The sequence below is a fragment of the Chaetura pelagica genome, unplaced genomic scaffold (genome assembly GCF_000747805.2).
Source record: "Chaetura pelagica isolate M959 unplaced genomic scaffold, ChaPel_1.0 scaffold607, whole genome shotgun sequence".
Lineage (NCBI taxonomy): Eukaryota > Metazoa > Chordata > Aves > Apodiformes > Apodidae > Chaetura > Chaetura pelagica.
The window spans coordinates 62,184-79,771 of record NW_009953960.1 but is presented as its reverse complement, the minus strand read 5'-3'; the positions used below and the strand labels follow the sequence as shown (position 1 = coordinate 79,771).

General features: G+C 46.4%; 1 protein-coding gene across 1 annotated transcript; it reads right to left on the bottom strand.

The window, feature by feature from the left end:
- Positions 1–317: 317 nt before the first annotated feature.
- On the bottom strand, positions 318–16,701 carry USP35 (ubiquitin specific peptidase 35). Its single transcript, XM_010001912.1, has 10 exons — positions 16,020–16,701; positions 14,855–14,990; positions 9,469–9,598; positions 8,233–8,334; positions 5,869–6,027; positions 5,212–5,405; positions 5,007–5,100; positions 3,076–3,182; positions 1,282–2,497; positions 318–488 (listed from the first exon to the last, which is right to left on the bottom strand). The coding sequence occupies exons 1-10, from the start codon at positions 16,699–16,701 to the stop codon at positions 318–320; spliced, it is 2,991 nt and encodes a 996-aa protein (XP_010000214.1).
- Between the last annotated feature and the right edge of the window lie 887 nt (positions 16,702–17,588).

The window sequence follows — 17,588 nt, the reverse complement described above, 5'->3', positions numbered from 1 at the left end:
TCCCTTTCCCCTCCCCAGGCTGGTGGCAGGGCTCACAGCAGGCAAGTCATGGCTACGCTGAAGCAAAAGGGCACTTCTCTGAGCTGTCAGCAGCTGCTCATCTCCGCGTTAGCTTAGTAACGTTAAGGCGTGAAGACCAAGTGCATAGGAAAGTGGTGGGACCCTCCAGGTGCCTCCAAATCAGCCCCTGAGTCCTTGTCCATGGAAACATTCACCAAAGTCTCCTCCAAGATGCTCACTGTCATCAAGGTGAGGAAGAGGAGCCTCTGGCTTCAGGTTGGCCCCGTGGATAAGCCCCACCTGGTTGAACTCGATGGTTAGAAGACGAGTCCATGAAAGGAGCCAGATCCACCCCCTCCTGCTGCTGGGCTGCAGCCCCCCGAGGAGCTGTCATCATCCTTGTCCCTGTCAAAGTCTCTCCACCACAGTGGGGATTTCGGCAAGGCAGAAATGTAGGCAGCTCTGTTCCTTGCTTCTTTTTCCTGCTCCTGGGAGAAGGAAGAGGGAGAAATAACACAAGGATATCTGGAGAAATAACACAAGGATGGTCCCACCTTCCCCCAAGGAGCCAGGGGCCTGTTTGGTTGCCCAGGGGAGCCTCCTCCAAATTAAACCAGGATGAGAAGCCATGTGCTCATCTCTAGAGCTTGGTGGGAGGGACACAGCAAAGCCCTGCAATCAAGTAACATCCCTTCCGTTTCTTCTCAGGAAGGACCCCTCAGGACTCCCCCATGTGCTGCTCCTGTCCTAGGGGGCACAGCTGTTTGGAAAGCATTCAACTCCACCAGCTGAATGAAATGTGTTCCAGTCTTTATTCCCATCTTGTCCACCTTTCCCAGGCACTTAGGAGATTTCAGACAGAGCTTCCTGGGGTGAGCAACAGCAAGTCAACCCCGAGCACAGCCACAAGGTGTCTTGCACCAACCTCAACACCCAATTTCATCAGGAAACTGCAACCTGTTTACACCTGGGTGCTAAAATGGAAAAGGGATTTGCCTTCAGGGATCTAGAGGGCATCTGCACACAAGGACTTATCTGCAGGATACGACCCTGCTGCTGCCTGGATGGGTGGGAATGATAGAATCATCAAATCACAGAATGGTTGGGGTTGGAAGGGACCTTAAAGACCATCTAGTTTCAACCCCCTGCCATGGTCAGGGACACGTCCCACTAGACCAGGTTGCTCAAAGCCTCATAACTGTGGATGTTTTTAAAATGCCCCACACCATGAGCTGGGCAGCCACAGGATCACACCCTGCTGAGCAGGGAGGAGGGAGTTACCTGCAGGTAGAGGATGTTATCTTTGGAAATGGCTTCCATCAAGTCCTTATGGAGGGAGGGTTCCCCGTGCAGGTGGGCAGCCTCGGCCAGAGCCTCGTGCAGCAGGCAGTTCTGCCTGCTCAGCCGCTGCCTGTAGAAGAGGACATAGGCAGTGTCCTTGGGGAAGAAAGAGGTGACGTTGCTAACCGATTCGAAGGAGGAGAAGGAAACTCTGGTGTCGTTGAAGAGGTACCACTGGATTTCCAAGTCCAGCTGCTTGTCAGAGGCCAGTTTCGGAGGTGGGTTGTGGGGCTGCTCGTGGGGGATGGTGTCAGTGCACTCCCTGGAGTAGCAGTAGTAGTGGCCGCTCTCAGAGGAGATGCCTGAATGCACCACCACGCTGCAGAGGTCATACACGACAGACACGAAGCCACTTCCCGGGCCAATCCTGTCCTTCCCACGCCAGCAAACCCGCTCGTTTTCCTCCGGGGTGACGAGCACGGGCAGCTTGAGCACCACGGGGATGGAGACGTTGTCCAAGATCTTCTTCCTCTTCATAGTCCGTGGGTCGAAGGAGAAGCGCAGCAGGGTGAGGATGAGGTAGTGGGGACCCTCCGTCAGCTCCGCCACCTTCTCGGCGTCCTGCAAGGATGCACACTTCTCACAGTGGTATTTATTCTCTGCTGTCAGTTTTTCTGGGGACAGAAAGTAGTTGATTAAATCTGGGACGGATCTGGAGTCCTTGGGAGCACAGGCTGACTCCCCAAAAGCCAAGAGAGGGTCTTTGGCTGCATCCGCACCGACGGCTTTGCTACTTGAGGGATCTGCTGCTTCTCCTGACTCCTGGAATCCCAACGTTTCCACTGGCATTGGTGGGGCTGCAGTGTCTCTGGCCACTGGGGCCTTCCTCCGGATCCAGGGAGACCCCGTAAGTTGGTGTGGGTTGTCAGGAGGCTCAATAAACTGTGGGCCAATTTCTTCCACAGGTAGAACAGACGTGCTCCCACGTGTGGGCCTGTCTGGTGGGGGAAAGGCCAGGGATAGGTCTGTGAAGGCTTCTTCTCGGGAGGAAACATTCAGACACTTCAAGCAGCGGATCTTTGTCATCATTTTACCCCCAAACATCTTCTCAATCAATGTCTTGTTTAAGTAATGATGCTCGACTGCCTGAGACATCAAGCTGGTTTCCTTGAGTTTCTGGTAGATCCTTTTCCCAGTTTTTTCTTCCTCATGTAATCTTTGGCAGGAGGAGAAAAAGGCTGCATTAATGAAACTGAAACAACTCCAAGAGGCAGTTTCTACAGTAGGATTTCTGTTCTTCACTCCAAGGGGTTCATCTGGGTGAACCTGCCTGTGGCCAAGGGGTCTGGTGCTGCAGGAGGAAGGTGGGGAGGAGTTGGGCAGGATTTGGGAATCTGAGGTCTCCATGTGCCATTGACCCCTCACTTCTAAAGGGACCACCAGAGATTTGGGATTTTTAGATAAGAGAGGAAAAAATGAACATTTTACAGAGGAGGCTGAGTGGCTTGTCAGGCAAATCTCTAAACTTGGTATAACTCCCTTTGCCTTCAGTGCAAAGGTAGAAATTGGTGAGCTGAACTAAGTTCCAACCTTACCCCCACACCAACCCAAAGAGGGTTTTATCAAGGAGCCTCAGACCAGTCTCACCATCTTTCACCTCTAGGCCCCCAGTCTCCCAACTGCTCCAGGTCTCAGCCACTTGCCCCGTTTAGACATGGGCCAGTGTTAAATGTTACATCATGTCTAAGGATGCTGTTGTCACCAGGGTCCAAAATCACAGCTCTTGCCACATACCTGTCCAGCAAGTACTTGAGATACTCGGAGCAGTCCTGCTGAGCACCAGGGGTGAACCAGGGTGGCCAGGAGGCAGAGAGGAAACTCTCAGGTGAGATGGCAGGTCGCTGGCAGCAACACAGAAGAAAGAGAAGTGCTTTTAACCTGGTGGAATCTGCTTCTCATTTCACTTAGGGGGATGGAGAAGGAAGAGGAGGGTCTTCCTGGATGCTTCACCAGAAGCAAGGTGTCCTTGTGTGGCTGATAAGGTCCCCCTTTTTTCCACTATAAGGGCTAATCCCAGTGCATGGGAAGACTTTCCTGGTTTGCTGCAAGCCAGAACCATAGGGCTGAATTTCAGCCATTATTTTACTTATACTTCTATAAAATAAGTCATATAAAAGTATATTTAAATTTTTTTAGGTCTTAGGAAGCAATTAATTCCTGTGAGGTTGGTGAGATACTGGCACAGGTTGCCCAGGGAAGCTGTTGATGAGTCACCCCTGGAAGCGTTCAAGGCCAGGCTGGATGGTGCTTGGAGCAGCCTGGTGTCCCCATCCATGGCAGGGGGGCTGGAACTAGACAATCCTCAAGGTTCCTTCCAAACCAAACCATTCTATGATTCTTTACTTCTAGACAAAAATCCATGTGTTTATATCTTCCCTCAATATTAAAATGGTTTATTGGTCTGACCCAGAGACTTCTACTTAACTCAGCCTGAATTTAATTTGATGCTTCATTTAATTTGATCAGGATCTCTCTCACCAAATCCTTTCATAAAAAAACAAAGCAAAAAATCCACTAAAACTTCCCTCCATCATTCTGATCACTGCAGGCAGGTATTTTGCATTACCAGATAATATAATCACTGATGTTAGGAAGCTACACTCTAATTAACACAGAAAGAGACCCATCCTTCAGCAAAGAAGTGACTTTAGGAACAGTCCAAAAAAGAAAAATAACTAGAAGGCTATTCAGAAATTACCAGGAAACTATCAAACTTAAACTACATAACAATCAAATATGCTTCAGTGTCTGCTCATCACAGATCTCAGACACCCTAAACTGCCATAAAAAACTAGATTCCTCTATGACCAAATATTAAATATAACAGATTCTCTGTATTTTCCCCCCAAAAAAGTTATCTGTAATGATGTGTTACCACAATGCAACAAACTAGCTCTGTTAGTCAAGGCTTGGAAAATTGAGAAGCCCAGATGACTGGTTCTCCAGTGAGGAAAAAATCACTGGACTTTCAAAACAGTGTCTTTCCAGGGACAAAAATATTATCTTCAAGAGAGGAGACAGAGATGACCTAGCTGTATCTCCAGGAGTCACTCATAGTAAATGTTATGTTTCTCCAGAAAGCATTCATAAATAATTTAAGGATGTTATTTTTCACTTTACTTTCCCTCACATACAGAGGATTCCAAGTATCTGAAATCTAAGGGGGAAAGGGAGGGGGCAGTAGTATTGTTGTCATTGTTGTTATTATTATTATTCACGAAAACACATTTAAAGCTATTTTAATTGGTTGATTGTGCTTTGCTACAAAGCAAGGGGACAAATGAGCTGCTCCCATCTTCTTCCTTGGAGCACAGCAAGAAACAAAAACCTCTGCTTTATACCAACAGGCTTCTCAGCTGCCCACATATGTAAACTATTACCAAACGGACTTAATTGTCCAAACTATTAGTCATTCCATCAGCCCAACCACAGGCTGAAGACAGGCAGCCTGGTGTGAACACAACTCCCTTTCATGGGTGACAGGAGTTTGCCTCCTCCACCCCCAAAATTAGCCTCTTTCCTATAAACAAAACCCGTCCTGTTACAAAAACCCACCAAGATCCACAGCTCCTTATCAGCGCCCTGGAGTCGGCAGGAAGCAACTTGGAGACGAGCCTTTCCGCAGCCGACAGCCCAAACAAATAACTAGAACATGAAATAATTACCTGACTGTGCTCCAAAAATGCAAAGAGCCACTGGAGCTTTGTCATCAGGGGCTGGGAGTTGCCCTCGGTTAAATTCAACACCGAATGCCGAAAGCTGCAGAAGAAAAGCAGAGATGCAGAGCTCAAGATGGAAAAGTCAGCGCAGGACGTGCAAGGAGCAGCCCCTGGAGCAGCCTTGGGTGGGAGCAAAGGAGCAAAAACTCACTCTGAAGCCATGAAAAGAGACTGTATGATGCTGTTCATGTAGCAGGTGTTTCCCAAGTTAATTAACCCGATCTTTCCCGTCTCTGACTTGGATGCCAGGCGTGGATAGAAGCAGGCCAGCTCATTCTTCTGGGAGGTCCAGGCATTTTGTCCCAAGAGATGTTTAATCCGGTCTTCATTTGGAACTGGAAGAGCCTTGGAGAGAGAGAGATCTGTGTTTCAAATCGTTATGAATCAAAGAATGATATGAAGATAAAGAATCAGTCATAGGCAATTGCAAAACCCCTCTGCTAGGAGGGTTCACACAATTAAATTCCCCTGCACTTCACATGAACATGCACCCATGGAAGGAAGTGTTTGGCTGCTAGTATTAGTCCTTGAGAGGCATTCCAGATTAAAGTTACACCTAAAACCCACAGGCACAATCAGGATTTCTGCAGTCCCACCATAAGAGAAGTATCTTCCCTCCACTTGCCTACACGGGGCTCAAACTCAGAATTAAAAACCCTTTCTTCTACCCCAGTTTGTCGTGCTGAGGTTAGGACATCCCTACTAGTAGGACAGTCCCTCTGGGACTGTGCACCCTCAGGCTGGTTACTAAGATGCCATTTCCACGTGGAAAACAGAAAAAGGACCAAGAAGTGTATGTATATCTTACTCTAACTGCTTCTAGGACTGGTTCGTAGAGATCTGGAAATCCTGAGAAGCGGAAGAACATGCAGTGGATGAGCTCAGCCAGCTGCTCCAGGGAGCTGGTGGCAGAGTTGGAATCCTCCTTCTTCAGAGAGGCCACCAGCCTGGGGATATGAGGGAGCAGCTGGAAAAAAAAAAAAAAAGAAAATGCACTACATCAAAAATGGCTCCAAATTACTGACAGAGCTAGAAACGCACAAGCAGGGGAATGAAATCCATCCCCAGGCAAAAGGACAGTTGACTCCAACCCAGTTCTGAACCTTATCCTTCACCCTATGGACCTGACAGCAGTTCTTCTGTTGACAAGAGGAAATGGGGTCAAGTTGCACCAGGGGAGGTTCAGGTTGGATATTGGAAAAAATGTCTTCACAGCAAGAGTGGTGAGGCCTTGGAACAGGCTGCCCAGGGAGCTGGTGGAGGCACCATCCCTGGAGGAGTTAAAAAAATGGGTAGACATGGTGTTTCAAAGGATCAGTTAGTGGTTGAGGGTTGTAGGGTGGGTGGTTGGACTTGGTGTCTTGAAGGTCTTTTTCAACCTTGACAATTCTATGATTCTATGACTTGAGCAGGGCAAATGCTCTAGACCTTCCACCATGACACCAGCAGGTTTGTGCTGCTGCCTTGCCATGCTGGGATTGCTATTCTTTGTGCAGATCAATCTCTACCCAACCACACACCAAAAAGGGAAGGGAGTGTTACATGCTGACTGCCTGATGCAGGGATTCAAACCTACAAGACAGATGAATTCACCTACAAGCAGCTTTGTCTCCTGTGCTGTATTTTATTCTGTGCAGTACAAGGCACACAAGCAGCACGTTTGTCATTTTCCTTTCATCCATAAAACCTAAAAACGAGCAAGCAGATGCAAATGCAAATGATAAGTTGCTCACGGGCACCCTCTGCTGACCCTGCAGCTGCACAGAGAATGAATAACCCATTTCCAACCCTGCAGATGTGCTGGAGTGACCCTGAGCACTTGAGTGACCTTTGCACATTTATGTTATTTTTACCCCAGAACAATCCTGGAGTGAAGTCTCAGGGTCCCCAGTCAGGCCATTTCCTGGTCCTCCCTTCCTCGATTGGTCTTCCTCCCTTCCCTCTCTCTCTCTTTTTTCCCCTCCTCAAAATATTGGAGATTTTAACTCTTTCCTTTCCAACAGGAATGTTTTGCTGGGGAAGAAAACAAATCCCAGGACCATTTTATACATCAATATTTTGCCAAGCTGTGATGGGGAACAGTTCTCAAAACCCTTCCAAAGCGCCAGGGCAAACACAGGAAGATAAGAAGCAAGACAGGTTTGTGCCTTGTTTGTTTAAAACAAAACAAAACAAAATAACAGAGGAAATTTACTGGGCTGCAGATGGAAACTTCAAGCCAAGAGCAACCAGCAGCTTTTGGAGTGTTTTAAAATTTGGACGCCCAACTCAAGACAACCCGTTGGAACGACCTTATTTTTAGAAACCAAAGAGTTTCTCAAGAAATTCGGGCTCACTGAAAGCGTCTCCAGCTGAGGAATGAAAAAAACATGAGTGGAAATTGTTGGCCAGCCTTGCTTTTTTCCAGCCTTATCTGTTTATTCTGTGAACTTTTAGGTGGAAAGCCAAATGTAAGGGCTTTAATGAAAAAGTGTAGACTCAAACATAAATAGGAGTAATTTTCCATTACTTCTTTTATCAGCTCATCACTGCAAGCAGGATTTTGCCTTCAGCCTTGCTCTTTAGTTACAGCTTTCCAGGGGCAACACCAGCCAGAAGCAGAGCTGTGCCTTAGTGTCAACAGCAAATTAAAACCTAAACTGTCACTATGGAGATTCAAATGCTGCTAAAAGTGGCTTTTGCTTTGACCAGCAGAGACTCCATGAAGTGGAAGTGTCCTGATCCAGGCATCACATCCCATTGCACCAACACTGTGCAGTGCTTTGAAAGATGACCCATCACTTCAAGAAATGGTAATGGGTACCACACGTTGGTGGCAACTTGGTGAAGCCACACGTGGGACGAGACACATCGAGTCCAAGGAATGCTCAGGCACCTCCTTAGGAAACTGCAAGGGCTGCTTAAGAATGTATTCCCTGTCTTCACTGCCTGAGCCCTCTGAGATCCTCTCAATGCAAAGGTTTCATCCAACGCATCCCAAAGCCAGAGTGGCAACATCTGCCACACTTTGAATGAAAGGTGGGAACAAATATGGGGCTATATCTCCCAAACCTGATGCTGAAACTATCTATATCTGTAACTAACTATATCCTAAGTCAGATTAAGTCAGTGTAGCCACTGTGTTTACCCACTCGGGGAGATGCCCTCATCTAAGTGTGGGACACAACCTTACCAAGTGAAATGCCTCATGTGAGTGCTGGAAGCTCAGCAGCATGTACTGCAGGACAGACAAAGCCCCCTCTCTCACAATGGGGTACAGCAACTTGGAGAAGACCTGTTGGAGGAGAAAAAAGTGAATGAGAAGGTTGGATGGCACCGCAACACCCAGGAGAAGGGGCTGGCAGGAAGGCACCAGGAATCTACCACAGCTGCTGGTCTGTCCCTGCTCCACGCTGGATGTTGAAGCAAGCAGCCTGCAGATGGGTCTCCAGAGTGATCTCCTGTCCACAGCATGGCCTGAGGGCATCCTACAAATACCATGTGGGTTACCCTCACTCTTTCAGGCTTGTGGGATGCCTGGCACAGTGAGGTGTAGACCTCTACCACTGCTGCACCTCCATACCTCCTGACGGACAGGGCCATGCAAGCACAGAGGGATGTTAGATTTTATAAAACATGCCTCTTCTGCTTTACTGTGGTGTTTGGAGCTTTATCACTATCAGGCAAAGAGACAGAAAGCAAAGGCCTTTTTCAAACACATTAACTCTACTTTACAGAAAATGGCATAAGTTGACAATACTCTCTACCCCACTCAGATCATATTTCTAAGAGTTTCCCAAAATTCCATCCTATTTTAAGGGCTGCATCCCTTTCCTATGCATTAACAATGAAAGGAAAGATACACAAAAGCCAGAGATACTTGGCTATCTTAAAGATCATGTAGTCCCAACCCCCATGCCATGGGCAGGGACACCTCCCACTAGATACCATTGCTCCAAGACTCACCCAGCCTGGCCTTGAATTCTTCCAGCTTCTTGAACTGTGTTCTTCATGGCCTTGAACACATCCATAGCTTCTCTGGGCAAGCTGGGCCAGTGACTCACCAACCTCACAGAAAAGAACTTCTCCCCAAGATTTCACCTAAATCTACCTTCTTTCAGCTTAAAACCATTCCCAGTCATCCTATCACTTCATGCCCTTATAAAACGTCCCTCCCCAGCTTCCCTGTAGCTCTTTCAGATGCTGGAAGGTGCTTTAAGGTTACCCTGGAGCCTTCTCTTCCCCAGGCTGAACACCCCTAACTCCTGTCCTCATAGGAGAGGTGCTCCAGCACCTGATCATCCTCCTCTGGACTCACTCCAACAGGTCCTTGTCACATGTCATTGTCATTCAGTTGAAAGGCAAGAAGACATCTTAGGTGCAAGCAGAACACTGTTGTTCACACTCATGTTTAAAAGAGCCCACTGACCTTTTCAATTTTTGAAAGAGTAACTTCAATCAAGATGCTGAACTTCTTCACTGCAGCCAAACCTTTCAGCAGAGCAATGATCCACTTGTCTATGTTCTTTCCCAGGGGCCAGGACACCCAGTCAATCATCCTGAAATGAAATACAAACTCCTAAAGTAAATTCAATTAGCATATTGTGAAGCCAAGCACTGCTCTGGGTTAATTCTCCTCCAAATTCGTGTCTAGGCAGTAGGATCAACAATGCATAAAGCATTTCACATGCTGTTCAAAGCACAACAGAGCCTGAAGTGGAATTACCCTGATGTCATTGTCATCACACTGTGGTTCATCAGAGGACCAGACCTAAGCCCAAAGAAGAAAGTGGGGATTTCTTCCACTACCTTCAGTCAACTTGAGTTCATTTAACACTGATACAATGCTCTGTACACCACCTGTGTGACGTGTTGATTGAGGGCTCTGCATTGTCACCATCAGCAAAGAAATGATGCTGGAATGATCTCTGCATTGTTACTGGTAAGGAAAACACACTCAGGTTCAGGTCCCTTAATTCTCTGTGTGGGAAACAGGTATTTCCAGAATTGCATTTTAGAATAAATACTGGTAACCCTAAAAGAAGTGAGACATTCCTGAATGTCACAGCTAACAAGTTGCATTTACAGCCACTCAATCAAGATGTTTTCATGTTTCTGCAAGTAATAAGTATTTGACAGGAGTCACGGGTAAAAAAATAACCCCAGACTAAGTGTTGATACATTGTCTCTCTTTAAATTTAATGTTAAACAAAAATGGGAAGTAAGTAAGGTTTGGGATCTCCAAAGGTCAAACTTTGCTAACCATTTCACTACCTCTGATTTGAAGACATTCCAGTTCTTCAGTCTCCCACCTCAGTCCCACTATCTTAACCCATCAGTCCCTTTTGCTTATCAGCCTGTATCTGGTGCAAAATACATTCAGAGAACACAGATAATTACCCACCACAAGGCAAAGAGCAGGAATAAGTGAACTGTACAAGGAGCTGGAAAAATGAAAGGCTGGCTAGCAAAGAGAGCTTGGAGAGCAGAATATGTTAAGAAACACCAAAAGTCACACCAAGCTGGATAATTAAGCCAACACCAGAAGAGTTTCTCGAGGCATTTGCATCAGAGAATAAGGAAAACCATGAAATCCCTGTAAAAGGAGGGTGTGATGGTGATTGAAGATATGATATGGCCTCTAGATGTGACTTCCAAAATAAACACATCCTCTGCCTCCATTTTCAGCAAGAGGAAGGAATTGATCAGGGTGACAAAGAGGAGACAGATAAAGGTTTGGAGAATGGAAACAAGGGCAACAACAGCTGCTATGAAAGTGAAACATGAAGAGCTCATGAATTCCAAACAAGAGCAGCTGGTGATTTCCATCATGTAAAATTCAACTCTGATGAGTTTTAATGACTCTACTGGCTTTGGTATGGTGTTTTCTGTGGGAAGAATAGGAAGACAGATCCTAAAATGAAGACAGGCAGTAAGGGGATGACTGGGAAGGAGGGACAGGGTGCCATAGGGAATTATCATAGGTGCTCAAGTCAGGTTTGTTGGGATATATGGATTTCCAGTCAAAGGACAGAGTAGATCATATCTGAATGGTTACCTGAAAGGAGGCTACAAGCAGTGCTCTTCAGGATCTAATGATGTTAGCAAAAACATGGCTGTGAAATCTGTGTTGATGCTGGGAGGTACCATCAACAAAACAGGCGGGTCAAGTATCATGAGGAAGATCCTGAGGACTAGAAATGTAGAAATGGGAGGAAATTCATTGATTCAAAACCCATGCAAGGTACAATGGATGTTATGTGACAGCAGCTTGTCTGAAGACAACCAGCCAGACACCAAATGACTATTAGGACCCAGTGTAACAGTAGCCATGGCAAAGACCAGCACCATGCTGTGGTCCAGAAGAAAACATATTTTCTATGGCAAAACAATGTCCTCTCAAGCTGTAGTCTGAGCCCATGATGAATCACCCCTGGAACATGGTGCACAAACCTCACCACCCATGTCCAATGAACTGAAGTGGGAGCAGGTGTTGAAATAGGCTGTTAAGCTGGTCAGGGAAATGAAGAACATTTCCTGCCAGAAAAGCTTACAATAACCTGGCTTGTTTAGCACAGCCACAGGAAAGCAGAGATGGGAAGGGACTGCTCTGCCTGCACACACTGAAGGAATAAACACCAGGAGGGAGAAGAACTATTTCAGCTATTTATGTTGGCATAAGATCAAACTATTCCATGGCCAGAAATACATATAGGCTGGCTCTTAGAGAAGAGATTCCAACCACTAAAGCAACCCAAGAGCTACCAAGCTGGTGAAAGGTCTGGAGAACAAGTCCTGTGAGGAGAGGCTGAGGGAACTGGGATTGTTTATTTTGAGGAAGAGGAGGCTGAGGGGAGACCTCATTGCTCTCTATAGCTACAGGAAAGGAGGTTGTAGGGAGGTGGGAGTTGGGCTCTTCTCCCAAGTGAATAATGGCAGGATGAGAGGAAATGGCCTGAAGCTGCATCAGGAGAGGTTTAGACTGGATATTAGAAAGAATTCCTGTACTGAAAGAGCGGTTGGACAGTGGAACAGGCTGCCCAGGGAGGTGGTGGAGTCACCATCCCTGAAAGTATTTAAAAGAAATGTAGATATAGTGCTTAGTGACATGATTTAAGCACCAAAAGGGTAAATCAGGTTATGGTAGGGGGATTTAAGTTATGGTTGGACTTGATGATCTTCAAGGTCCCTTCCAACTATTCTATGATCCTAAACCAATGGTAAAACAGCTATGAGAGAAGAGTAGTGGGAGCAAAAGCCCTTCCTGCTTTGAGGAGTGTAGCTGAACATCATTAAAGGGGTCTGTAATGACAACACCTAGAAAGCAGAGAGATGGATCCATAGATCCAAAGGTCCTCTTCATCCTATCTTCTTATACAAACCGTAAAATGACCTTGCCTGTTTTAAGCAGTTATTTACCAGCACTAGTGGCCAACTTAAGAGTCCTGCCTGTTGCCTGCCTGCATTGCTACAGAAGGAATACATTACATTTTAAATTCACATTGCACTTTCCACATTGCAAGATCCACAAATGTTTTAAAAGCCATAATTTTTCCAAAGGAGCCATGGATTTGGGTTGCTAAACTTTAAAAAGCTCAGATCCAGATTTCTAGAGGTGGCCAGTGCCTGCATCACTGTGTGACAGCAGATGCCTCCTTCATCTGGACCTGGGCTCTTGGAACAGACACACGCCCAGGAAAAATAATTTTTAAATAAAAAATATAATAATAATAATAATAATAATAATAATAATAATAATAATAATAATAATAATAATAATAATAATAATAATAATAAACAACCCACAAATCAGGGAATACTTCTGTTAGCAGGGATGCACATTAAGAGAGTTTATCTGAAAAGAGACAAACTAAAAGAAACTCTCTAAAAGCAACTGTGGTGCACACTTACACCAGCAGGTGCCAGGCTCGCTCTCTTTTTTACCACCATTTGTTCTTCAAACCCTTGATCCGAAGCTCCACCCCACGTCCAGTTTATTCCCCTCCTACTATCTAGTTAAGAGGTCCCTGCACCCTGCAGGGAGGTTGGACTAGATGACCTTTAAAGGGCCCTTTCAACCCAATGCATTCTATGATTCTATAATTCGATGATTCTGCTAACTCCAAAACCCAACCAAGCTTTGGAGGAAGAGCCTTTTGCAAGCAACCAGCTTGTCAGGGATCCTAAACTGAAACTTCCTCTCCATCTGTACCTTTTCCTTTGATGTACCAGGCGTGGATCACACATGCAGTGAAAAGCCAAGGCTGTGCAGTGCTCTAGCACTGGCTGTAAACACACCCCCAAAACTTTCACATTTCTCCTAAGTGATCTTAATGACATTCTGCAGGTCCTGCTTAATGTTTGGCTACTTCTGAGTAATCATTTACTCATCCTTCTGCGTGACAAAGAATGTTCTAAGGACAGATGCAATTGATTTTGCAACCTCTGTGTTCAGGCTCTGGTGCTCTTAGAGGATTTATCACCTGGAGATGCCAGCAGCAGGTTCCCAGAAGGAGATGAAGATGGAGAAAAGGGTTAAGAGCTGAACTGATAATTTAATCTTTTGTCTTGGGTTGCTCTGGACTCTGGAAAAACCACGACTCTCTCCAGCAAGTCAAAAAGAAGCAATCCCCTTCTGCATACATCAAGTTCCCATCAGGAATAATGTGTGTTTCTGTCATGTAACCTTACTGGGGGGAGACACAAATCCTGTAATAACAAGAATAAAAGTCATGTTTCCAGTGAGGTCAAGTCACAGCAGCTCCCTTGGGTTAGGTGCATGTGATACTGCATGTAAACATCACCAATTTAAATGGAAACCTCTAAGGCAAGCATGGGTTGAAGACACTCCTAAGTAAATCTGCAGCAAGGCACTGGAGCATAGAACAGAATCCTGGGATGGTTTGGATATAAAGAGACCTTTAAAGGTCATCCAGTCCAACCCCCCTGCCATAAGCAGGGACATCTTCATCTACATCAGGTTGCTCAGAGCCCTGTCCAACCCCACCTGGAATGTTTCCAGGAATAAGGCATCTCCCACCTCTCTGGGCAACCTGTGCCAGTGTCTCACCACCCTTAGCACACAAAATTTCTTCCTTAGTAAAAATGTCTTCCTTAAGAGGAAGGAGGATAGAGGAGCTGTAGGACTTGGACACAAGTGTGTGAGGAAGATCTGGTGATGCCAAAGAGGACACTGATTCTGCAAAGACCAGGTCTAGCAGTATTCCACCCATTACTCTTCAATATGCCTCAACATCTCCATTGACTCTGCCTGCACAAAGGGCAGGAATAAACATGGTACAAGACCAAGATCCAGTACCACATTTGTCTGACAAAGATTAAGGTGGGATCATTGCAGCAGATGGGCACACCTCCCTCTCCAAGATTTTTATCTGTGACTGGTGATTTAGGACAATGTCCTTCAGAAGAGAAGATGGGAATCAACATTAAATTCTGCAAAGGAGATTTTTGTGAAGAAAAGGCCCTCAACAGCTTCTGAAAAAAAAAAAAAGAAAAAAGCCAAAACTCTTTTATCTTATGTTGGGTATCCCATAGCTACTTAACTCTGAGAAAAAATAAATTAATCAAGTAAAATGTAATATTAATACTACTAATAATAATGTATTTATTCTAGTTCTCTACGCCCTCATCACTGGAAGGAAGGATCCAGAAATTCCCTTTCTCCCCCCACATGCCTCACTAGGCAGCACCAGCCAAACTGGTTGGGATAAAACCTTGCAAAGGAACTGGGTGTAGTTCTGGGGACAGTTTTTCTCTGAACCAAGAAGGACATTCAGTAATGCAGCTTCTCCTACCTGCCAATGGCTGTCATCATCTGCACATCAGTGATGCTGTCATCGTTGGTGAGGTTTCTTATCACTCCATCCATGAGCTCCAGAGGGACAAACTGGACCACACTGGCCAAGGCATTGGATGGTGCTTCCTGCTCCTCTGCAAGACATGGACGAGCACCAGCAATGAAGAAAAGCATGAGGCACATGAGGTCATTTCTTATCTCTAAAAGCCAAATATATTTCTGCCTAGCAGACAGTCAGCTGGTGTGAATGAGCAACGTGGAGTCTGCACTTAGCTGTGCTAGGAGGACAATTCCCCAAATCCCAGTGTGGTGCACAATGAGGTTGGGTCATAGCAGATGGGCTGCTGCATGAAGTCATAAACACCCAAAGGGAGGAAGAGATCTCAGGCACAAGAATGTTTTGGGGCCCCAAATTTCCTCTCCTTGCTCTCTTTTTACTGAGTACTGTGAATAACTGCTGTGGGATGCAACTGAAGGTTTGCTTGCCTAAAGCATCTTCCAAAGGATGAGGCTTTCATACAGAGAGCACTGAAAAACCCATGTCCTCATGGACTTAGGAATTGCTACAGCAGCAGCTCATCTGCCAGCAAGATTCCAGTCTTTCATGGCAGTGGTGCCTCCAAAACTCTTTTGAGACCCTCTGCAATAACCTAATAACCCCAGAAGTTGGATAAATATCTTCTGTTCCACCTTAAGATACAATCTCCAGTCAGATAGTAGGGCTTCCTTCCTCTAGGTCAGTTAGAAATAACTCCTTAGCTTTGTCCCTGGTGTCTGGCAAGGAATAGGCTGTGGGGTCCCATCAAATCAGCCACAAGAGATGCCATTTCTAAAGGCCCAGGTTGCCCAGGGAAGCTGTGGCTGCCCCATCCCTGGCAGTGTTGAAGGGCAGGTAGGATGGGGCTTGGAGCAGCCTGGGCTGGTGGGAGGTGTCCCTGCCCATGCAGGGGGTTGGAACTAGATGATCTTTAATGTCCCTTCCAACCCAAACCATTCTGTGATTCTATGATTCAGCTGTGGCTGCATTTCTGAAGTAGATGTGGACTATGAAAGATGTCAAACTAATCAAATTTGACTTAATCAGAGCCAACGTTTATGTTCCCTAAGTTGCTGGGTTTTTTGTGGGTTTTTTTTTTGTTGTGTTTTGGGGTTTTTTTTATTACCTGTTGAAGAAATGATAGTGAACAGCTCCTTCAGAGAGGGCAGGATGGCTGAGTTCTGAGTCCTCCAGATCCTCTGCAGCAGGCCACTCACTTTGTTCACCTGCTCCAAAAACTCCATGATGTCCTCTTCCCCCTCAGAGATGCACTGGAACTGCCCGATGCACCGGATCAGCTGCTGACAGAACAAGACCTGGTGCTTCCCAGTGGGAATGCACTGAGGGTGCTGGGTGAGGAGCCTGCAGATCTTTGCACACTGTTTGGGGCTGGGCCTCTCGCAGACTTTCCGGAGCACCTCGATCCTCAATAAGCTGAAGATGCTGTTTGCTGATGGGCTTTCCAAGATGAACTGCAGTCCTAATTGGATATAATCAAGGACATAATGACTTCTCTTCCCCAGGGGTCCATAACCTTCCTGGAGGAGACTCAGCAGGGAGCGAACATTGAAGAACTCCTCAAATTCCTCTGGGTGGTAGTGGCCATAGACCTCCAAAACCTCTTTACCAACCTCTCTTTTATACTTGGTGTCCCCCGTGAGGTAAAGCTTGGTAGACAGCTCCAGCATGGACCAGCACTGCTCACTGTCCATGGGCTGCTTCGCTGCCTCCAGGACGCGCCGCACAAGCCCTTGCTTCACGTTGTTGGGGTATGAGGACATCACCACAGCTTCCAGTATCTTATCCATCTCTGCTGAAAGAGAGGAAGAAGAGCAGCAGATTAGCTCAAGCAGGGTCTTGCTGAGCTTTCAAGCCCAGGTTTGGCAAAGGAGGCCTCTTCTTCACATTCAGGGAAGGAGATCAAAGCCCTGGGAAGCAGAGGTGTGATCTCAGCCTCTCCACGCAATGGCCAGGGTGCAGGTCTGATGTTTGGGCTGTGCTGCCAGCCACTCTGGCTGAGTGCTGCAGTCTTGGCTGCTCCCCAGGGACCTGCTGCATTTGCATGCAGGACCACAACGAGAGGGGAGGGAAACTGCAAAGTCAGGCAAAATTTCCCATTCGTCACAGCCCAAATTCACCAGCAGTGAAGCCTGAGAGGAGAGAATGCTTAAAAAAAACAATACAAAACCCCTAAGGATTTCCCTGGAATAGCTCAGAACAACATTCATAACCAGGTGTTGGATGCACTATTGCACCAGAAACCTCCTTACAGTGATAAAATTAGACAGCCAGGATTTCTTAAAACTGATTACAGACACTATATAAAGGCTCATCCCCAGCAGGTCTTCCCAGTGTGATGTGCTGCACAAATACATGTTTGGAGAATGTCCCTTCCTGCCTATGGCCTGGAAACATCCACAGGGGAGGGAGAACAATGGAATCATGGAATGGTTTGGGTTGGAAAGGACCTTAAAGATCACCTAGTTCCAAGCCCTCTGCCTGGGCAGGGACACCTCCCACCAGCCCAGGTTGCTCCAAGCCCCATCCAACCTGCCCTTCAACACTGCCAGGGATGGGGCAGCTGCAGCTTCTCTGGGCAACCTGAGCCAGTGTCTCACTGCCCTCATAGGAAAGAATTTATTCCTAAGATCTAATCTAATTCTCCCCTTTTCCAGCTTAAAATAATTCCCTCTCA